The 25,124-nt window shown below is 38.7% G+C and overlaps 1 protein-coding gene across 2 annotated transcripts in view; it reads right to left on the bottom strand.

The window, feature by feature from the left end:
* The window catches only part of XRCC4 (X-ray repair cross complementing 4), a 146,914-nt gene that overhangs the window by 94,856 nt on the left and 26,934 nt on the right, over positions 1–25,124 (bottom strand). For both annotated transcript variants that reach the window (XM_040985997.1, XM_040985996.1), the window contains exon 4: positions 2,529–2,695. In XM_040985997.1, the coding sequence (XP_040841931.1) occupies positions 2,529–2,695 (167 nt within the window). The remainder of the gene's footprint in view (positions 1–2,528; positions 2,696–25,124) is intronic.

Genomic DNA, 25,124 nt, shown 5'->3' with positions numbered 1-25,124 from the left:
CAAGGCATACAGTGAGTCTTGAAGATGTCTGATCCAGTCTCAAACAATAAAATAATAGAACAGCCAGAATGAACCAGATCAGGCAGGTGACAGGATACAAGACTGTGCTTTTGGTCACACGGGAAATCTATTACCACAACAACAAAAAAGCACTTTCTGGAAAGTTCAGGAATCGCCAATCAGGCATCTGTGCACCAAAGATTGTACGTGCTCCTCACATACACTGTCTTCCGGCACTGCCTACATTCGACCCTATTGCCTTGTCTTCACTCCCTGCTGCTTCCAATTCTGTGGGAGTGGTGGCGAATACTGATGAGACAATACCTCTGTCAACCTCTGGCAGACATTTCACAGCAATCTGTCCAAGTACCAAGTACCCAGTCTGCATTTTTGTGGGCAATTTGACGATCAGGTTTCCTATCATCCTGAGGGCATTTTGAGTTTTAAATATAATGACTTGCTATGATCATAGTACGTCTCCTTGAATTTGATTTATTTTATATGAAAACAGAAAAAAAAAATATTCCGAACGGCAGAGGTTCAAAAAATGTTTGCAACACAGATATCTGATATTGATTCATACCCAAATGAATAAAACAGAAGCTAAAGAGAAAAACTGAATTACTTTTCTGTATGATTTCCTAATACAGAAACTTTGGTGATTTATGTTACTTACATGTAATTATATGCGAATATAATTGCTAATAAAAATCAATTCAGACTAAAAGAGTATATGACAAATATTTTCTTAATAACAGAGAACCAATTACAGCCAGGTATGAATAGCTTAATTTCACATATCTTACATGAATTAATGTACACAAAACCTGCTTTCTGTTAATGACACACATGTTCACATACACGTATGAACAATGAATCTCCTATAGATTTGTCAAAGACTCCCCTATCTACTTAGATGTCCACTAGAACAATCACAACGATTATTCTCAAAAGATCCTAGAGAGAAAATGTTGTTAAGCTTTAGAGTTCCTTGCATGAATGTGAAAGATAAAACCACTGGATGTAACAATATTTCTAAGAATTATATATTCTGGGGAGGTTGGTGTGCTGGCTCAGCTAACTAATCATCCATTTCCAAGTACCAGCATCCCATATGGGCACCGGCTCATGCCCCAGCTGTTCCGCTTCCCATCCTGCTTCCTGTTTAAGGCCTGGGAAAGCAGAGGAGGAAGGCGCAAAATGTTGGGAATCTGTACCTACGTGGGAGAGCTGCAAGGAGTTCCTGGCTTCTGACATCAGATTAGCTCAACTGCGGCCATTGTGGTCACTTGGGGAGTGAACAGCAGATGGAAAATCTTTCTCCTTTTCTCCATCTCTCTGTAAATCTGCTTTTCCAATGAAAAATCAAAAAAATTTTTTAAAAGAATTATTATATATTTCACATAATTATTTTAGACATTTCTATCCATAATTTACCTAACTAGAAACAAACTGGACTTACAGAATTGTGCATGTTCCTCTGAGGACATAATGTTCACAATAAATATTTTGTTTATTTCAAACATTTTTCAAAAAGATTTATTTACTCTTACTGGAAAGTCAGATTTGCAGAGAGAAGGAGAGACAGAGACAAAGATCTCTCATTCTCTGGTTCACTCCCAAATTGGCTGCAATGGCCGAAGCCAGAAACGAGGAGCTTCTTCTGGGTCTTCCACATGGGCATAGGTTCCCAAGTCCTTGGGCCATCCTCCACTACCCTCCCAGGCCACAGCAGGGAGCTGGATGGGAAGTGGAGCAGCCGGGACATGGACCGGTACCCGTATGGAACTCCAGTGTTTGCAACGTGAGAATTCAGTCACAAGGCATTACACCAGGCCCTGCTTTAAACATGTTCTACCTAATATAGTACTACAAGTTACACAGTGATGAATCCTAAATTATTATTTAGTTAAGCAACTTCATAACTGAAATGATAAATTACTTTATTCTTCATTTAAAAAGAAATAGATGAGGCAACTCCAGAAAAATAAAAGGTTTCCCAATGTCTTACACAGTAGCCACTTACTTCATTTTTTAAAAATGCTTCTGGCACTAACTTCCAATCAATCATGATAAGCAAGTTTCCATTAGGAGCCAAAACACATTCAAAACAACTGCCATTCACTGACTCCAAACAAGAGCACCAATGCATTTACTTGTATTTCAAATAGTTTTCATTCATTATTACTTCTACAATTGGGGGTTGAATTGATTTTTCTTCAAACAGCCACTACCCAAATTCTTTATCAATATTACAATAACAGATTCTGATCATCAATGCCCAATGACTCCTTATTGTTTATACCTTTGCAGGTACCACGCACTGCTAATAACCTACAAAGTGTTCACACACTCCCTTCTGCACACTATAGACTACAATATGATTTAATCACATTAGAGGAAGGAACATTCAGGACTGTTTTATTGTGCACGTTAGTCTACGTGTATTGTAACTTTACAGTCCATCAGCTTGGGTCTGTTGGAAGCAAGCGCAGTGCATTTGTAACGGAAGCAAACTGTATACACACCGTTCTTGAACATCATTCCAATCTCTTAGAAGCCTTTCATTCTCTTTCTGCAAGTGCTCATTTTTGGCTTGGTTTTCAGCAATTGAGTCCAGGCAGAAACAAATAAGTTCTCTAATGACCTCAGAGGGGCTTGCAACTTTCTCCAGGTTGAAGGAACCAAGTCTGAACTAAAATGAAAGGAAAACATGGTTAGGTTGTACTTTTAAATATCGTCAGTTTCTTGTGAGAAGAAGTGTGTAAGGTTGAACCGTAACAGATTTTCTAGGTGCAATTATGCATTAAACAATTAGCAGCATCATGGTGCCTGTGTCCTGCTTAGATGGGACGATGGATATAGCAATATTATTTCTGGTTTGTGTGCTATCAGGAGTTCCAGGAGAGGTGAGGCTTGGCAGTTGTGGAATGTGGGCAGAGAAGCCAGGGTATAACTGCTTTAGATACTAAAAAAAGAAAGTCTTGCATTTGTATATATATATATATTTTAAGCCTAAGAATTTACAAGGTGAATTTAATCCTTCATTTGTTTTACCTCTTTTTGTTTCTTAACAAAAGAAGCGGAACCAGATAAGGAAATACTTTCCTTTACTTAAAGGAATACTTCATATATATATATTTACATTGAATTAAACAGTTTAATAAGCAATGTTTAACCAAAAAGACTTTAAAAAATTTTGAAGACATTTATTCAGCTGAGATTGCTCTAGGCAATTTGTCACGTCTGATTTAATTCTCCTGAGCCTAGACTGAAATGGCCAAAACCATTTGCAATTTTCTTGGATAGCAAAATCCGTGTTCATTTATCAGGCACGTATATTTAAACAACCAAGTTTTAGGTCCATAAAGAAAAACATACTCAAAATACTGCATTCATCTTTTGAAGCCTTATGAACATAAAAACACACAGAGTTAAAGACAAAAAGTCTCCTGGAGAATATGGCTCTTTTGAATGAATACAAAGCAAGATGAAAATTTGGCTCCTTTTCTTTTTAGATAATAGATAGCATTATCAACAAAACATACGCCCACCAATAGATCTCATATTCTTTCATTATCACAATTGTCAGGCAGTTTTTACAAGGAATATTTTTAGGGAAAAAACGGGGGCGGTTTTCGTTATCTGAATATTTTAAAATGCCAAAGGGATACAGAATTCATGCCATACTTTCGTCTTGAACACAATGAGCAGTAAAATAAAAAGGCTCCTACACTTGTATCTTAGATGACAAAGGAAGAAGCAGTTAATTCCAAAATGGTCCCTTTCAAATTTTTACTAGAATAGTTATTCAAAATTTTAAAAAGAGGACTCTTTTTCAAAAAGCTAATTCAGCATAAAATAAAATGGTATTTCTTCTTAAAAACAGGCAGCTATATTTTGATATTGATTCTCTTATCTGCCAGTTTTTAGATATTTAACAGGTATAAGTCTCTACTGTTAAAAGCATGAGCTGTAAGATACTTAAAAGATGTTCAACTTCACTAATAAACTGCAAAATAATCACAAAATCATCACAATGACAGAGAATATAACTCCTATCAGTTTCTTAGACAAACATTTCAAAAAATAGAAAAAAAAAAAAAAAACCAGTAGTACCCAGAAACTCAATCCAAAAAAAGGAGTTTACTTGAAACATTCCAATTAATTTTTTTCTTCTTGAATTTGTGAGTGAGTGACTGTTGTGCCTGTTCAAAGGTAGTGTGGGACCAGGGCTGGGTCAACACTCTCCCCTTCAGAGCTGCTGCGCCCCGCCCACAGATCACAGAGGCAAGAGCAGGATCAGAAACTATTTGTGAGGTCTACTTCTGTGTCTGGCCTGTCCTTACAGTGCCCTTAGCAAAGCACACACGGCAACTTGGCAAGGGCAGATCTACAGAGAGAAGGAGAGACAGAGACAAAGATCTCTCATCCATTGGTTCAATCCCCAAGTGGCCATAAAGGCAGGAACTGAGCTGACTCAAAGCCAGGAGCCAGGAGGTTCTTCTGGGTCTCCCATGTTGATACACAGTCCCAAGGCTTTGGGCCATCCTCTACAGCTTTCCCAGGCCCATGAGTGGGGAGCTGGACGTTAACTGGAGCAACCGGGACATGAACTGGTGGCCAGACGGAATCCTGGCACTTGCAAGGTGAGATTTTAGCCACTGAGCTATAGACTGGGTTCAAGGATATTCTCTTTTCTTTCTTTTTTTTTTTTTAAGATTTATTTATTTTTACTGCAAAGTCAGATATACAGAAAGGAGGAGAGACAGAGAGAAAGATCTTCCATCCAATGATTCACTCCCTAAATGACCGCAATGGCTGGAGCTGAGCCAATCCAAAGCCAGGATCCAGGAACTTCTCCCAGGTCTCCAACATGGGTGCAGGGTCCCAAGGCTTTGGGCCGTCCTCGACTGCTTTCCAGGACCACAAGCAGGGAGCTGGATGAGAAGCAGGGCAGCCTGAATCAGAACCGGTGACCATATGGGATCCCGGTGCATTCAAGGCGATGACTTTAGCTGCTAGGCCACTGCACTGGGCCCTCAAGGATATTTCTTAAGTGGCCAAATGTACACAAATGTTATATTGTATTATTGCATAGCTGTTCTGTATTTATTACTTCGGTCATTTCAAAACAACCTACGTGACTTTAAATAATAGAGCAGTGGCAGAAACCACAAGATTTTCTTTTTTTCGGGATCTAAAACAATGACGGAGCAATGACAGAGCTCCATCCATAAGACTGCTAACCTCACACACCCAGTTACAATGTTTTCTTGCAGAAATTTCTCAGAGATCACAAGAAAATGTTTATACACCTCAGGCAAGGTTCTGAATAGTTTAGATACGTAGATTCTTAAAAACAAAAGGTAATAATAGCCTAGGATTAAAAATTCTCCTAAATTACCATTGTAATACTACAAATGAACAGCATTTTAAGGCCATGTTACAGACCTTCATATTTGAAGCGTCATCTAAGTAGTACCTAAAATTATTACTTGAATACCATGTGTCAATTTCCTCTGCTTCATAAAAGCCCCAGGAGTGTAGACATATTTTCTTTCTCACAGTGGTTTCCTCCGCCTTGCACTATTATGAACAATTACTACTTTTCCCCATTACTAAGCATGAAGGTGCAAAGAATGTGCCTCATTCGTACGTGATGAAATAGGATGCATCTATTCATTCACAATATTATTTTAGGAAGTTCGTGAAAAAAAATGGATTCAAAAGTTTAGTGGGCCAATAACGTGGAGCAAACAATTTTAAACCATGTATGAAAGATGCCGCAGGCCGGATGCTCCAGTTTTGCACAGAAGATGTGGGGTAGTATTTGCATAAACTTTATGCAAGTCACCCAGATTCCTTCAATCATCTTTAGATTACATACATTTAACACAGTATATTGCTGTGCAAATATTTGTATGCTGGGTTGTGTCTGGAATACCCACACACACACACACACACACACACACACAAACTTTTGTGCAGAGGTTCAGTTTATATTCAGTGTTTTTTTCCAAGTACTTTGAATCAAGGATTCTTTGAACTTGAATTCAGTGATGTGAAACTCATGGATGTGAGAACCCAGTGTAATAGGTATTTTTCTCCATCCAGAACCATTAGGCTTTTGATAAAAATCAAATGTTGTTTTTAAGACCTTTTGTGAAGTCCCTATTGCTTACTTTCAAATTAGACTGCTTGTACTGTAGCTGAGTACATTATCCATCACCCCTAAGAGCAACAGACATTTGTTGAGAACTCCTTCCTTACAGTTAGTGTTGAGCCTTGGTCATGTCAAAATCACCACGCTGTCCATGAGGCTCTTACACATCCATGTTTCAGATTCCCAGCACAGAAACGATCTTGTACTGAAGCCTGGAATAAGCAACTGGAGCCTCGTATTCAAAGAAACACAGACTTGTAAAATCTAAAGGACTGCTCAAGAAACATGTGCAAATAAGACACAACAAAAATCTAACATTGCAAAAAAAAAAAAGAAGAAGAAGAAAAGAAAAGAAACCAACAGCGCAGCGTGAATGGGACTGTCTCTTAGAAATGGAGGTTATTTCAACGCAGCATTCCAGTGTGGCTAGGACAGAGAAAACTCCCCTGGGCGGTATCACTGCCGACCGCTGCATGGTTTCTGTTGCTCACAGAAACAGTGAGCAAGCGAACATTGGACAGCTGATGCAATGTTAGCAATTGTCATGCTATGGGATATGTCGGAAACACAAATTGGCAATAAAACATGATGGAATGGCATCTATGGACATTTCCTGGATTAAACCAAGTTTTCTGAGTACTATAACAACTATTTCTCTCACTGCTTTCTTTAGGAAAATTAAATTTAAAGAGTAGGTCTTTATTTTCCTTAACTATAAAATGTTGATTCTTTCCTATTTAACAATATCATAAATACAAACAAATCCCTTTCATCTCTGCTACACACACACAACACACACACACACACACACACACACACACACACACACACACACACACACACACACAAAGCTCTGAATTGCATTTATTTGATAGAATAGTGATGGAACACAGCAAGTTGGCAAAAGTGTATTATGCTGACATTAGAAATTATCTTTTAAAAAAACCCTCTGTGTTAACTCTAACCCATTATCAGTTCTAATAAATGTGAGACTAGTGAGCAAAAGGAAATCATAAAAATATCATCTGCCTCAGGCCCGGTACAGTAGCCTAGTGGCTAAAATCCTTGCCTTGTACACAGCGGGATCCCACATGGCCGCCAGTTCTAATCCTAGCAGCCCTGCCTGCCATCCAGCTCTCTGCCTGTGGTCTGGGAAAGCAGTCGAGGATGGCCCAAAGCCTTGGGGCCCTGCACCCGCGTGGGAGACCCAGAAGAAGCTCCAGGTTCCTGGCTTCGATTGGCTCAGCTCTGGCCATTGCAGCCATTTAGAGAGTAAATTAGGGGGCGGCAGATCTTTCTCTTTGTCTCTCCTCTCTGTGTATTTGACTTTCTAGTAAAAAAAATAAATAAACCTTCAAAAGAAATTAAGTGTTCTTTTACCATAAAAAAAGGTAATGGAATGGGAAATGGAGGCAAGCCAATCATTCAGAAACGGGGGAGCATAGCAGATGGAGATGGCAGCTGAAGGCAGAATCATGGCCGGAGAAGAACAGGACTGACATTTGTCATCATAAGCTTTGTAGAGACGATCTGACTTTTAAAATATCACACACAATTTATAACTGATAAGATAAAAAACTAAAACAAAACAAAAGCAAACAGTCTGAAGTGAAATAGTTCTACTTTTAGGTTATTTGTTATGGCTACAAAACATTCATTGTTGATGTAGGAACACCAACAAATATGAAAGTATGCTTTTATAGTTAGTATCATAGTTCTTCAGTATCCCAGGAAAAAGTGACTTCCTGAAAGAGCTAACGCTTTCCAGTTCAATAACATCTAGAAGAACGTCTAAACATCAATTACTGCAAAATCAAAGTTGTTATTTTCCAAACGCATTGTAGCATCCCATGAGCAACAATGGAAAGAGCTGCTATCCAATAGGTCTGTTTCAGTGTAAGGCAATGTAAGGCAATGTCACATTTGAGATTGTAGGAGGATTTCTGACGTTCTGCCGAAGTAGAATACTGTCCAGGTGTCTTTGAACACTGAATTTTTTTTTAAAAGATTTATTTTTATTACTTTTTCATTGGAAAGGCGGATATACAGAGAGGAGAGACAGAGAGGAAGATCTTCCATCCGATGATTCACTCCCCAAGTGAGCGCAACGGGCCAATACTATGCCGATCCGAAGCCAGGAGCCTCTTCCGGGTCTCCCACGCGGGTACAGGGTCCCAAAGCCTTGGGCCGTCCTCGACTGCTTTCCCAGGCCACAGGCAGGGAGCTGGAAGTGAAGCGGGGCTGCCGGGATTAGAACCGGCGCCCATATGGGATCCCGGGCGTGCAAGGCGAGGACCTTTAACCACTTGCGCCACCATGCCGGGCCCGTGAACACTGAATTTTAAGGGTGCTTCTGGGCACTCATTTAAAACCTTGAGTCACTGATACTGTCTGAGAGGGGCAGCCCTTGTTGAGCCTTATCATGCTCTGTATCTGCATTTCCTCTGAATCTTAATTCCAGTGTTTGAGGCTTTAGCTTTTTCTTCAACATCTCTTCATTCTGTCTCCCGTGCCATGACTTTCTGCTTTCTTAAGTCCACTGCTGCCTGCAACACTCCATTTATCTATCGAATCCAGACACCCAGCAATCCTGCTCCAACAACACTCTTAACTACATCCGCAAACACACCATTTCCATTTGGATCTCTATAAACATCTACCTGCCCATTTCTTTAACTGGACACCTGAGCGGCAGCTGCTGGAGAAACAGCAAAGGTTTATTACTGTTGTCAGCTGTCCCTGAGAATAATTTGTTCTAATAAGTTTCTGTTTTAATGCAATTGTGCCGTTATAAAAACATTAAAAATACGAGGGCTAAGAAAGTAAAGGAGTCGATTTGGCTAAAGACTGATGTTGAGGCAGGATCCAAAAACCCATGGCACTGGCGTTATTATTAGTGAGGGCCATTTGGCTGCAGGCGGAAGACAAGCACATGAGGTGGCCAGGCCCTGCTTTATAAGAATACACTCTTGAGAAGTCAGCCAGGCCTGTGAGAAACACAAGAGTCCTGTAGCACAATTCAGGATGCCCTACTTATATCATAAATCCTGCTGGGCAGAGCTAAAAGAACCACAGACTGACTCAGGAAACAAATTCATTGCTAAGTTGAGCCTATCTAGTACTTTGAATATCATGGCCCGTAGAGAGCCTGTGCTGCATTCTGGCACATTCCTCCAGCACCACCAGAGACAATTTTGCCACAGAAACAATAAAGCAAACAGGATCACTGCACACAAAGAGGTAAGAAATTGGGTCACTTGCTTGAAAACTGATGTTCACATAGCACGGAGCCCCTGTATTATTACAGCTTTGTTTAATCTCACACAGACCTGTGGTACCCTGTGCCACCATAACACACTCTCCAGCACAACAGAGTGTGTGGCTCAGGGGGCAGGCCGAGGTGGAGAGACAGGAAGCAAGCTTGGCCCACATGTCCATAAGCTGCCTTTAAAGCCACCATAATTGATGATCTGAATCCACCCTAGCAACTTAATCCCATCCATGATCACTTTTCAAAGTTTCACCCTGAAGCACTAAGACTGGATCATGTTCCAAACTCTAGCCATTAAGTAAGGCTCTTGGAAACAAACCCTAACACACTTTCGTGGGGCTGTAAGGATAGGGAGGCAGAAAATTGTTACTCAGTTCTTAACATTTTCCCCAGCTGGCTTTTTCAGGGATGAAAACCAATCAAAGGTCTACCTCTCATGCCCCTGCCTGGCATTTCTTTGCATAAAACGGTTACCGTTACCATCCTGGAAGGACAACGTCTCCATTTTGCTACACATAACTATTTTCTGACCCTCTGCAGGATCTCACTACATATCCTCGACATTTTCACTCAATAAATCCCTGAGAACATGTGAGCCTGACACTTTAGTAGAGAGTATGAAAAGTTAAATGTTCCCTGCCCTCGTGACACCACCTGGGACAGATGGGTAACAAATCCACGCAGTGAAATCAAAGCAGTGTGGCTGGTAGGGTAAGGACAGGCTAACAGCCAGGGCAGCATGCCAGAGGCCAGCACGCTGCTGGAGACAGGGCACCAAGCTGAGCCCTGAAGGCTAACAAAGGGCTGGGCTGGACAGGGCACTAGGTGTGCAAAACAAGGCAGCAGATTCTCCCCCAGAGGCAAAAGTGAACATCAAACATTCGTGTCACCGGGGGAAAAACATAAGAAAAACAACATCTGGTTGGGAGTTAGGGATTGAGAAGGACAGCAGCAAACAACACACATACTGAAGCTAGCGCAAACAGACCAGGTCATGAAGGTCATGCCAAAACTTCCTAGTCAACCATCATTTCTCATATAATCAGAGTATTCTGAATATATATTCATATATTCTCATATATCCTCTAATCTCCTAGCACCACTGCCTTCCTTCTCCCCTTCTATTTCCCCTCTGAAATTCTCTCAGCCAAGACCATCAATAACCCTTGTGTTCAAAAACAAAGGCCATGCCACAGTTATTATTTTACTTGCCCTGATATGCTTTTCGTGCTAGATCCCTTTATCTTTCTTTTTCAGTTTCTTTACAAATTCTGATTTTCATGCCATTCCCGTGAAGGCTCCTTCCAGTCTCATTTGACTGTTCTTTCTTCCCCTTTCTCTGAGCGTAATCAAGTACTCTCAAAGTTTCACGTACGCACAATATGCTCACAAATTACAGCTCTGTATCTGTAGTCCACTTAAGTAGTCTGAGCATCAAACCAATACAGGAAGCTTCCTGGGGAACAGCCAATAGACTCAGAGGACCCTCCAATCGACCACTGCCATCTGTAAGTCACCCTTTGCTTCTAGCACCTGAAACTCCATCCGCCAGGGACTAAATTCTACAGTATCACCCTTGATGATACTTTTTTCTTCTTCCTTATCTACCCACCTATTCAATCATCAAGTTCTGTCAATTCTACATTCTAGAGTTCTCAAATCTGTCCACTTATCTGTACTTCAATTACTGCTATCTTTGTCCGCTTCCCATGACCTGCCATTTAGATTTCTGTGACAGCCTTTAACCTACACTTCCTGGTTCTTCCAGCCCTTGTGCCATTCTTCACATTCACTAGAGTGACATCTTGAAATGTAAATCTGATTATGTCACTCCTGCTTTAAGATACTAGAGCATTCCTGCTACCTATAAGGCAAGGTCATCCCCGGGCTGGAGCCTGAGGAACCCTCACAACCACTCTCTTCAAATCTGGAAATCCTTTTCCTAAAACACTTGCAGCTCATCATTCCAACCCTGTTCTCACGTTCATTCTGTCTGCTTCTGCACAGTGCTGAACTGATCCGTCTGCTGCGTTCTAACTCCACATCGCTCTAGTCTTTGCAGAATTATTCTTGTCCCTGGGATTTCAGTAAAGTCTCAACATAAAGAAGGTTATATTCAGGAACAATTCTGTAAGTGAAATATAAAATATTATTCATTATGTTGTTCAATACCTTACATATATTAAAACCCATCATCAGTTTCTTTGAAGGATCAAAATTAATTTTAAAAGCTTCACTGATAACCAAATAGTTTTCCTGCCTTGCTACTTAACAACTCATGAGAATAATGTAAAATCAACCATCACTCTGTAAGGTACTAAACAGATTATAGTTAGGTAGATCCTAAAATTAAATCTTTTCTAACACTAAAATATTCCAGATTTCTTGGCCCCACTCTTGTTCTGAACCAATCGCTTTCATACAGACGTCATCTTTTTTGTGTTTCAGTGAAATCTATCTCAAACACTATTTCAAAATAAGATAGCAATAATCCATTTATAGGTAATGTAGAAAAACAGCATATTGAACTCTCTTAAATCCTTTTTGGGGCAACATTTAAAGCTAATCACAAAACAGAAAATGTATGGATGTGGTCACATGCTGGAACTAAATCTTCATTAAGCCTATCATAACTACAGATGAAACTGCCTTATTTTATTATTTTTATTAACAATAGACAAAATATAATTATTTTGCTTAGAAGCTGTATTACACTGAAATTTTATTTTATCAAGGATCATTTTCTAATTCTTAGGTGCCCATTTTCTCTTAAATCATTTCTACATTTAGGTACTTTTTCACTTTAACCCCCAAAAAGAAGATCCATGCTAACACTTACTCATGGGAGTTTGGTACCATGCGGCCACATGTGCTTTCCTGGGAGACCTCAGAGACAACCCCTCCAGCCCCACCCGACTCTCAATCTTCTTTAGGTATTTTTCTCCAAATACAATGACCTCTACAGCTCTGCTTTTGTGTTTGCTGACATATTTTTTTTTCCCTCACCCTCACACAAAATTATCATGTTGCACGACAGCTGTCTAACTTCCTTCATATATGTTTTTAGTCCTCAAAACTAGTTGGGGGTTGAATAAATAGTGAATGAATTATATCACTGACCAAAAATTTATTACAGATTATAACCCATACTAACCAATGGACAAGTGAAATGTGACCATATTGTCATCATTAACATGACTTTAAATAGGGGGAATGTATCTTGTTTAACATAAGCTAAGGTACTAATAGCTTATTTTATTTTTAAAAGTCTATTAGTAATACTTTCTCCTTTAAAATACATATTTATTTATTTGTTTTCCATTTCCAAATCTATCATTTTACTTTCAGTAGCTCCAAATCTAAGGAGTTAAAATTGAAATGAAGGAAGAACAAAATACCTAAAAATGATGTCATAACATTCTTATCTTAGTCGTGCCAGTGCTAAAGAACGCATACTGCATTCCACGCATTGCACCAGTCAGTGCAGATCTCTCAGGAGTCATCACAAGTGCGTTCAGACCTGGAGTTCTAAATTTCAGCCTGAAATAAGCACAAGCAGTATCGGAAATGTGGTCCATAAGAAAATCTGAAACTCAACCCAATGCTCTTTCTTCAGTAATCAACAGTAACAAGGCAACCCATACGGTAGAAACATACTACTTCATGTGAATGGAAATATAGGAGGACTATTCTGTAAGACCTAGGATACTAATTCATTTCAGAAAAAGTAGATATACTACAATACCATAACCATAAATTTTTAACTTTTTGGAGCTTGCAGTATAATTGTAGTCAGACACAAATGTTGAATTATTCTAGCAATTAAAATTGCTGTTTGCCATGAAATAATGCCATTACTGCATGAAAAACAAACTGTTACGTGGTAACTAGGCAAATAAGTTATGTTACACAGAGCAGCATTTTGCTGTAAGCAAATATTAAAACCAGAAACTAAGCTTTAAGTCCAAAAGTAATCAACTGTTTTGGCATACTACACTCGCACTGTTATGAACTGTTTTCTATGAAGCAATCTCGGATGAGAACAATTACCTATTGCCAAAAAAAATGTTCAAATAGTATAGCAGTGATTCTATTTTGGCAATTTAGCGATCACAGTTCATTCGCTGAGGTGTGAAGGCACAAATTTCTACATCTCTGAGATAAGCAGGAGTATGGTGGGGAGGGTGCAACAAGCATCCTGAGCATTCTGAGAATACAGTGTGAACTAAAATGCTGAATTACGTGAAAAGCCATATCCATGGTGAAACAGCATCAGAAATGAAACCTTGTACATTTAGAGCATAATTACTTCTTTGATAATTAGACTTTGAGTGTATTCCTCAAAGGGTCAAATTAAAAATTTATACACAACTATGAGAAACGCTTTCACATTTACTTTCACAGTTATAATACAATAAAGGAAGAGAAGCATGCCCCCTTAATACACCAGTTCACAAAACCACAGAATGTAAATTCTTTACAAATTATCTTAACTTTGGGGGTTGGCGCAGCCATTAGGACCCCATTGAGGAGGCCCACATTCCCCGTAAGAGCTCGTGGATATGAGGGATGGCTCTACTTTCCATTCCAGCTTCCCAATGACATGTTCCCTAGCAGGGAGCAGGTGATGTCTGTCACCCGGGTCCTTCCACCCAAATGGGAAGTCTAGATTCAGTCTGAGGCTTTGGGCTTCAGCCAAGCCCAGTATATCGTAAGTGCAGCCGTTTGGGAGTGAAATATAGAAACTCTCTCTAGACACCTATCTCTCTCTGTTTTTCAAATAAATGGGAAAATAAGCCATAATTTTAAAAATAAGTAATTTATACAACACAGGTGCTGAACATGAGATAAAAACAAGCACAAAAAGCCACAGAAAGACTGAGAACTAGACGGTTGATTCTCCTGAAATGATTCAACCTGAATTCTCCAGACAGAAGTACTATATAAAAAATGGCAGCAATCATGTTCAACATCTGCCTAACTACCAAGGAAGTGGAGATTTCAAGCAGAGATACAAGGCAATTCTTACAAGGCAAGGTTCTTCCTCAATTGGACAGAGGTAATACTCCAATTCACTGCCTTTTGATCTTAAAGGAAGAAGCAGCAAGGCATGACAAGTGGCCAAAGGAGCTGAAAGTCATTCTGTCCTTGCCCTCTGCTGGACCAACCAACCTCATCTGAGTGGATATTTCTAATACAGTACTATCGCTGAATGCTATCTGGGTAGGTCCCTTCCTAATGCTCTTAGGAAACCTGCTCAATTTGATTCGACAGCAATGACTCCTAGGAAGACTTTCTGAAACAGAATATCTGTAACAATAAACTTGTAAGCAAATTCATAAAAAAAAAAAAACCCAGCTGCTTTGCAGTAATACTAAGTTTAACAAACATATTTATAAAACAAAAGCTATTATATGGTATAAGAAATCCTATAAAATTATGTATATCCAAAATATTAGGTATATCAATCCATTAAATAATTTTTCATAAGTAAACAAATCTTAGAAATGTACATTTAGGGGGTAAGAGTAGCACAGACTAACTTAGTGAAAATTAAATACTAGGAAGTAGGTCTTACTAAATGATAGCAATTCATGTAACAAACACTATGTTGTACCATATAGTGAGTATCAGCATAAAGGACCATAACTGGACCCCCAACATCAAGAATGGAAACAGGTAATATTTTACTCTTCAGAGAGTCGATGCTTAAATCCTAAAGATACCCCATGTCCTAGATTTTCCCCATCATGTCCTAGTGATTCTCTAGTCAAAGAAAGATGTGAAAGAGATAAGGACTACTTCTACTCATGCCTCTCCCCCGCCCATGAGTGTGGACTAGACATCATCAATAACAAAATGAAGAAATCCTGGAACATCCAAAACTAAGACCACAGAGTATCACGCACAGTGACTGTTGTTGGAATACAAGCACACGCATTTTCTTGTAGAAAGCTAGGTGGTTACTATTAACTATCACTGCTAAAAGGAACACACCAGACAGAAAATTTTGAGTCTGTGAATCACAGCACAAAAACAGAATCACAAAAAGAGCTTGTTCATAATTTAGTTGAGACGCAGAGACAGCAATGGTGCAAAATTTTCCATTGTTATTACCTCATTACTGAGTAACCTAGAGGAACCACCCTGTGTTGGATTAAATATTTTCTTCTCCTTCCCAACAGCAATCTGTGATTTTTTTTAAAAAATGAATAGCTACTTCTAGTCTGATACACACAAGGACTTTCTGAAATGTCAGAGACAAGTTTTTATTTCTTACTCCATATGACACCTCTGACAAGTAAAACTAAGTCTGCAAAAGAAGGATCATCCTCTTTGAAATTCACAATGCAAGGACATGGAGCAGGACAAAGTCATCCTGCTAGATTTACACGTTAATGATTTGATTGAGCTACATTTTCATGTAATTACCTCATAATAAACATAACAAACTACAGTGGAAATTCCATTAATTATCTAAATTTAATCCTCCAATAATCAGATCCATCATTCTCAAAAAATAAAAACACTGAACAATCAGTTTAATGTTCTGCAACGATTAGTGACAGTCAGGTGACCTGTTTAGAAAAATTAAAGACAGTGATTGATGACCAGATGTCCACAGACAAAATGTGTTTCATTTTCTTGAAAAAAAAAGTTGCAGAGCTAACCAGGAGTTCTGTTTTCTCCCAGTGTTCCCAAAGAACTTATACCACAGACACTAAAAACACCAAGTGATCATGACATTGTTCATGGTGAGGTGCTTCGCCCACCACTGTTCCATCAAAGAACTGTATCCGTAAGCCCAATGACCCATGCATTCATTTCTCATCACAAAATAAATTTTTGCATTAAGAATTTCTTTCTTTGGTATTGACTTCTGATCAATTCCAGTTGATATCAGGGCATCTGTTCCAAAATTCACCAATGTTCAGTCCCTTATACAGGGAGAATATTATAATATTTGCATGTAACCTACATAGTATCTTGCCGAAATTTTATTACAACTCTCACTTAGTTATAATACTGACACAATGTATACTCTACAAATAGCTTTTATATATTCTCATTTACAGAATAATGACCCAAAAAAGTTTATAATTGTTCCTTTCAAGATTTTTTTTTCTAATATTTTCAATCCTTAGTCCTTTGACCCTGGATGCAGAATCAGCACCACTCCAATCAACGAAACTGAGTTCCTAAGATGAGTGACGACTGTGCTGGAAGCTGAAATGCACATTGCTTGGCCTCTTGGGAACCAGCTGCAAGAGAAACTGAAACATAATCGTGCAACTAAAGCACACAAACAACTGAAAAGGTAAAATGGAAAGAAGTAAGGAAAAACTATGAATCGATGGTAAGGTATTTAGACAGTCATTTATCTTCATGGGCCAGGCAGGCAAGGTCAGGAAGCACAGGGGAGTGGTACATGGTAATTTCCTATTTAAAGCAGCAGCCAATAGGTAGCGATAGCACATTTTTTTATCTTGTGGAATTTGCTACCAATATGCACAGGTTTCTAATTTTTCTAAAGGTCACAAATTGAGACTTTGAGGTAGAACCTCCCCCTTAGATTTCAGTTGCGAAGGCTTATTTAAACTGTTTCCTACATGTAAGGGCAACACAAAATATATTTCTAGGCCACATATGTTAAATGCAAGATAACACTTCAAATCACTTCTTAGTAACAAAGTATACATTTAAATTTTTATATTCAGCACAAAAATGACTACGTTTCTGCTTAAACTTCAGAAGTAAAAATCACATATACATATATGTACCAAATGTTTAACATGGAAACCACAAAATTATCTCAGAAAAGATTTTAAAAATCAGGATAAAAATAAAAGATAATATTAATGCAATTCCACTGGTATTTAATGACTAAAGTGTTTTGAAATCATTCTGTTTACACTCATATTTAATGTCTGGTGTCCACAGTAATAAACATTGAGCCTGTTTATTTTAAATGTCCATCAAAAAATAAAGAAGAAAGGTTTTCTCAAATTCACACTGCACTTAACCAAAATCCCGAGCCAAAAAGAAAGAACGAACATCCAAGACCAAATTGAAAAGCTTAAATGTTAAAAGACAAGGTCCAATCAGAACATTCGGTCTTTAGGTTCAGAGAAGAAAAGTGCCAAATGCTAGCTGTTGCAGTGTGATGGAAGACGGGCCTCCTCTGGCTTCTGGAGGAGACACAGCCCTGAGCTCTGGGTGCACTTCGCTGCCTCTGAATGTGCTTTGGGCCTCGTCTTCTCTAGATGTCCCTTCAACTATAACCTGGCGACTCTCTGACTCTCTGAGCTGGCCACCTTTCTCACATCACATGCTACCAGATGGATGCTCATCAACCTTCAATCTTTACTAAAATGTGTATTTAGAGCTATGCTAATTCTTTAGCTACAATTTCTGATGTATAATATTCTGGGCACTTTTCAATTCTAAGCTTTCATTATTTTTCTTTAACTTTTCTGATATTCAAGGTGTATAATTTTTGATGTGCACACAGTTTGAAATGACTACACTAATAATGGATAACTTCACACAATTGCCTTTCCTTGTGTGTGATGAGAACATTCAACATCTACTCCTTCAGCAAATCCCAAATATATGATGCAATATTACGAACTAGAGTCACCACGTTATATAGTACACCCCCAGAAAGGAAAGATACTTTAATACCAGATACTTTAACGTGATGCGCTACATGCTTGAAATACATTCAAACTGCAAAATCGATAAAACATCTTAATCTTGATGTTCGTAAAGTTAACGGGTAATGATTTCTGAACTCTTAAGTCGAATAATGTATTGTAACTAACATTCTTTAAAAGATATGTAACAAACATTCCTCTGAGGAACAACTTACATATTTGAAATTCACACATTAGCTGTGGCCACCGAATAAAATTCATTATATCTAGCATTTTGAATTTCATGGTAACTTAGACAATCAGCTAAAGATTTTTTTCTGCTTAACAATTTCTTAGGGTAGATAAAGCTTAAGAGAGCCAATTCTTTCTAAGACACTAATAATTTCTGAAAATTATCCTGGGAATTCAAAAGCAATGGCTTTTTGTTTTGTTTGAAAAGCTCTACAGTCATCTGCTGCATTTCTCAAGCTCGACTCAGATCCATGCTCTCTAGATGGTCAAAGGTGTTGAGAATTCTCCAGATTAGCAAACACATAAAATTTCCTGCCAGCTCTGAGCATTTACAAAGCTCCCGGGCACATACATTTTGATGAATCTAAAAGTTCAGAGCATTTCCAATACTCCTCACAAATTCCTTTTTTACCTGATAATCATCTTTCCACGAGTCACAATGTTTTGAACACTTCAAGGTTAATGCAATGTACAACACAGAGCAAATCCTCACAGCCTGCAACAAAGAACAGGTAACGTCCCAAAGAAGGGTCTGCAGTGCAAAGTTAAAATTCACAGCTGCATGCAACTCCAGACAGCTCCATGCCACAGGCCCTTAGGGTCTGCTCATGATATGGAAACCAAAGTCATACAGATCAGGATCCTAGTAATACAATCTTTGTTTATATTTTCACATATTCTATTCTCTTAAAATTCATCTAAATTATAATGCTTACAGTACTTTGTCAATGGGCCCTGATGTAGAAATGTGTACATTGAACAGATGTCATCAATATAGCAACATTCACCTTTGAACGGTACTCCTGAGTTATCAATCAACATCAATCAGGTCATTAGTACCAACACAAGCACAAGAAAATGTTTTCAAAGAACACCTTTTGTAGAGCTACATTTGAATCCATATCTAGGCTGAATTATCTATTCCTTTTTTTCTTTCCATACTAATAAATGACCAAGTAACTCAAATGCTTGAAAGTAAGCTACTGTCAAGAGAAGTGACACCAGAGCTGCAGGACATGCACCCGCTGGCAGGAACATTCCCCAACAGCCACAGGTGTCCGCCACATGGCAGCTGCCACAGTGACCACGAGGGGATGTGATGAAAGAGCTGACCCTCATGGTCAACACAAGGTGTGAGCAGCCATCTGTTCTTTATTTGTGTTTCTAGAAACCCAATAACTTTGGGGATGTATTTATATAAAAAAAAAAGTGTATAAAAACAAACAAGAGAGAGTTATGAAACAAATCGGCGTAAAAAGTCTAGTACAGATTAGCAATATATAATAAGAGTTCATTAAAGTCTTCCAGAAGCATTTCTTCATTCCTTCAGCAGCAAACCAAGCAGCAGTGGTTGGTAGCCATGAAAACAGGCAACCAAATACAAGGGTAAATAAAATGTAGTGCCCTTCATTTTAATTTTGTCAGTTATAATTCACATATTGAATAGTTTAAAAGAAGTTTGAGAAACCCACAGTTACTCAATGAAAAATGACAACCACAGGTACAACAACCCAACTTAGCATCTTAGCATCTTCACTGTGGAAAACAAATTGCAAGAACTTGTCTTCAACAGCTACTCAAAATGAATGTTTTTTTTTAAAAAAGATTAATTTGTTTTTATTGGAAAGGCAGATCTAAGGGGAGAGAATGAGAGGCAGAGAGGTTTTTTCATGGCTGCAACAGCCAGGGCTAAGCTGACCCAAAGCCAGGAGATAAGAGCTTCCTCCAGGACTCCCACGCAGGGGCAGGGTCCCAAGGACCTGAGTCATCCTCTGCGGCGTCCCTAGGCCATCACCAGGGAATTGGACTGGAAGTGGAGCAGCTGGGACACGAACAGTTGCTCATTTGGGATGTTGGCACTGCAGACAGAGGATTAGCTTGAAATACCAATGTGCCAGTCCCAAAAGGAATGTTTTAAAGGTATATGCCGAATCAGAATTTAAAATAACAATACCAGAAAATAAAACTAAATAGAAATTAAAGGCAACACAGCCTCAGCTACAAAACACACTGGTTACCAAATGCACATGCATATTACCACAAATAAATTCATCCTACATGAAATTGCCAAAAAAGGTGGCAATAAATGCAGAGAAAGGGAAATATGCTCAATGTACAGATAGAATTACAAAGTCAACGAGAAGTGAGGGTTTCCACTTTGACAAGAACAGAAGTTGGATCAGGCTTGTGTTCACACAATAATACTCAAGAGTCATGAAATGACTTCTCAGGAATCAAAGAATAGGCAAAACACGACGTTGATCCTGTGAGAGGACAAATGCATAAACGCTAATTTATCCAGAGTTCTAACTGGGGACACCAGCTGCCACAATGGACAAATATGCCATTCATGTGCACTGAGCTGAGGAGGCAAAGACTGGAGTTCAAGGTTGTAGAAATGACTGGAATTTGTAGGACAGGCTATACTAGAATGGCTAACAATTAACACCAATATTTAGTCAAGAGAGTTGAAACAACAATTTGTTGCTGAATACAAAGTAGCATGCTCTCTTTTTAAAATATTTTTCCTATTAAACATATCTACCTAACCTAGAAAGCATTTTCCTTTCCTGAATATTTACTTGAAGTAATGAAAACATATGTTTCTAAAAAGAATGGTGCAGGAATCCATCGACACCAGATTTATAATATTTGCAACTATAACCATGTTCAAGTCCATTAAAGTTGACAAATGGATATCAAATTGAAGTCTATCAATGGAATGGAACAGCGTCCAACAATAAAGTGAATGAAGTGCTGATAAAGATATCAACATGGAAGAATCCCCAGACAGAGGGTTAACAAAACAATCTCCTTAGACTCATACTGTATGAGTCCAAATATAGTAAGGCCAGACACCGACAAAGTTATCTCTCAGAGAATACCAAAGACCAGTTGGCATGAGAGGAAAAAGCAAAGGGAACATCCCGTGGTGATGCTCAGACGGTGCACCTGAGCGGGGAGACGCGCACATAGGCGCTTACGTTCTCAAACCTCACCAAATTACACATTTTCATCTCTGCATTTCTGCTTTACTTACAAACAAGAAAATGAGGGAAAAGTGCATTTCTTGGGAAAATTAAATGGTCCAAAGTTTTGATATAAAATCACTGAAGATTGTATATATACTTAAGACGGGTGACCTTATCGTAACTGAAGTTTTACCAAACAAAGATTGAGGACTTCCATTTTGGAGATGTTTTTAAAAAAGATCTGAGATTCTGCTTCAGTTTCACTGTACATTTCTTCAACAAAGACTTTTTTATCAAACACAATTATTGATTCCTTTGACCTCTCCATTTCATAAACGCATTCGATGTGCTACTAAGCATCTCTCAGAAATAATTATTTTTTTTAAATATTGGGAATATCAAAATCACTTAATGTTCACAAAACATAATAATAATCTTTTAAAAATATTTGGACTGTGTTCTATTTAAGAAATGGCATTCTCCTACAATATGGCTAAATCAGTCTGATTTTTCTACATTCTACATTTGATGTGTTGTTTCTAAGTGATTTTTTTGTGATTAACACACACATTTGTGGTTTTTTTAGTGAAATCATCTTCAAGATAAACATCAGGGAGCACAACTGCCAAGTCACGATGCAAGTGCCCACCAAATCAGTAATTCATCTGAATTCAATCAGATGCAATAAAACTGCAGACTTGTAACCGATGATGGAAAGGTTGGATAGCAAGATGAATTCTTGAAGCAACGTGCTTGTCTGGCTATATTTTAAAATTAACACTAACAAACTGTGATATAGGATTCCTCTCCTACGAAAGTTAATTTTAGGATATCATGCTATTTCTGACTTGAAAGAAGACTGCTTACACAGAAGGATCCTAAAAATAACTTCATATCTGGGCCGCGACTAAATATTTAATTACTGGTCATTCTGTTGAGCTACAAGTAGCAGTCTCCCAGGTGCATTAAGTTCCTAATCCCTGGAATCCGTAAATATTTCTCACATGGCAAAAGATGTTACTAAGTGTAGTATCTTGAGAAGTTTCTGCAATATCTCTCTCTCTCTCTCACATACACACACACACACTGTAAACACACTGGCAGAGATAAAGCCATAAAGCCATAAGCCAAAGACCAGCAGCCCCGGCCAGGCTCTTAGCACACTGAGGAAGACCCGTGAATGCGCAGGTGCAATACTTGGCTCCAGCTCCAGACTCAAACTGCCTGCTTCTGCAAACAATGCAAGTATTGGTACAGCTCAGGTAGATGGGATTCCTAACACTGGTGCCAGAGACCTGGATTATGTTCTCCAAACTGGTCCAGCCCAAAGCCTGCTGTGACGATTTAGGGAGCAACTCACCAGATGTAAGGCATTCTATCTCCCCTGCCTTCCCGAATGTCCTCCTCTCTTCTCCTTTCTCTTGTTCTCCATGCCTTTTACTTCCTCTCAAACAAAGACAAGCATTTTAAATGTTCATAAAACATAAAAATAAAATTTAAGCTTTATATTAAGAGAAAAAAAAATTCAGCTACAAAAAGGTGAATGATGGAAACACAAAAAATGAAACTAATTGTTGTTGAATGCTGAAAAATAATTTGAATGGAAAAATTTGCATTATGTATAAGGCATCACAATTAAAAAAAAACAAGTCACCAAAAACAATAAAAAGAGATAAGGAAGGATGAACTGTCTTCCACAGGCTGGGAGAGAAATGTGGCCAGGCCCCTACCTGACACCCTGACGCTGCACGTCAGGATTCCGTACCGGAATACAGCCACAGGAAAAGAACACATCACCTCAAATGGAAACCTACTCTTTCAAATAATAAAGCTGCATATGTAAATTTAATACAAACAGAAGCAAATTATAGGAAAGATGCCAAACACCTTAATGAAATTAAAATAGAATCAATATCTGTATTCTGCTTCTAAACCTCAATGCAATATTTTAAAACTAGCTCGTGGAACCCATCAAAGCTCTGTATGATAGACATGGCGGCATTTTGCTCACAGGACCATCTTCAGGTAAAGAGGAGACAAGGCAAGGGGCAAGAAGCCAGTGGACTGGTGGACACCAGTGGACACTAGTAGACTGGTGGCTTTCACCTCATTTGGGAGGCTTGGAGTCACAAAGACAGAAGAACTGCCAGGGCACTCAAAGTCACAAGGAATTATTTTCCTTTGTAGAATGGCTTACACCAGGACTATTTCATAAAAATTTTTCATCAGTATTCATTATACCAACAAAGGTTTCATGACCTAAATGAATGTTAGCCACAAATACCCACCATTTACGCTTTTAAAAAGATTTATTTATTTTTATTAGAAAGGTAGATATACAGACAGGAAGAAAGGCAAGAGAAAGATCTTCCATCTATTGATTCACTTTTTAAGTGGTTGACACAGCCAGAGCTGAACTAATCCAAAGCCAGGATCCAGGAGCTTCTTCTGGGTCTCTCACACAGGTGTAGGGTCCCAAAGCTTTGGGCTGTCCTCTACTGGTTTCCCAGGCCAAAAGCATGGAGCTGGATAGGCAGTGGTGCAGCTGGGACATGAACTGGGCCCCACATGGGATCCCGGGGCATGCAAGGTGAGGACTTAAGTCACTAGGCATTGCACCGAGCTCACCATTTACACTCAATAACATTTTGAACATAGGAAAAGCAGGCCCAATAAACTGATCTCAGGTGCACTTCAAAAAAGGAATTCCACAGAACCACAGATAATTGCAGAAGAGACAGCAAAGTTCAACATGCCATTACACAATAATAAAAAGCCACTTACAGGCTTTCCAATGATTTCATCGAGAAATAATCAGATGTCAAAACTAGAAATGTTGTTATGTAATTCAAGATGGCAAAAACATTATTGTGCTTTCCTCCTCAAAAATTTGAAAATATAAAAATTCCTAATTCTGTAGCCTTTGTCTTTATACTGCTTAATCTAAAACATAAAATGCATTATTCATGCTGATAAGAGACAAAAGATGTACTCAGAAGCTTGGCATTCATTGTGTCTGAAGTTCCAGCTTTAGAAATATATACCTGGTTCCAAATCATATAAGTAGATTCCAGGTTACTAACTTACACGGGACAAGTATTTCTGAAGATTGTACATCTTTTCTGCATGAGGATAATCAGAACCAGACAATGGCACTCTAATGGGCATCCACTCATCCACTTACATAGGGATCATGACTATGTAACAAACATTATGACTTTATTTTTAAAAATCAATGAAATGGACAGTTACGAAAATAAAAAAATTTTACTATGTATTCAAAAACTTAGGTGATCATCGTGATCACATGAAGTTCTTATGATTAGCATATAGCTTTTCATAATCTAAAAGCTGATAAATAGAAATTATCTGTGAAGGCAACAGAATTCTTAGCTAAAGTAAACATCAGGTAAGGTTTTTTAGCTTAGCTGTTCCTACGTGAACAGTTAAAATTTTCATTTCCGGGGCCCTAACCAGTAGCCTAGCAGCTGAAGTCCTCTCCTTGCATGCACTGGGATCCCACATTGGCGCTAATTCATATCCCAATAGACCCACTACCCATCCAGTTCCCTGCTGGTGGCCTGGGAAAGCAGTCCAGGACAGCCCAAAGCCTTGGGACCCTACACCCGCGTGGGAGACCCAGAAGAGGCTCTGGGCTCCTGGCTTCAGACTGGCTCAGCTCCGACCATTGTGGCCACTTGGAGACTGAGGAAACCAGCGGACAGAAGATCTTCCTCTCTATCTCTCCTCCTCTCTGTATATCTATCTGACTTTGCAGTTAAAAAAACTTAAAATTTTTTTTTCATTCCCATTTTCATTACCAGTGT

Source organism: Ochotona curzoniae, unplaced genomic scaffold (assembly GCF_017591425.1).
Source record: "Ochotona curzoniae isolate NIBS_2020 unplaced genomic scaffold, NIBS_Ocur_1.0 contig_4501, whole genome shotgun sequence".
Taxonomy (NCBI): domain Eukaryota; kingdom Metazoa; phylum Chordata; class Mammalia; order Lagomorpha; family Ochotonidae; genus Ochotona; species Ochotona curzoniae.
Note: the sequence above shows the minus strand (reverse complement) of the source record. Positions and strands in the feature narration are given on the sequence as shown.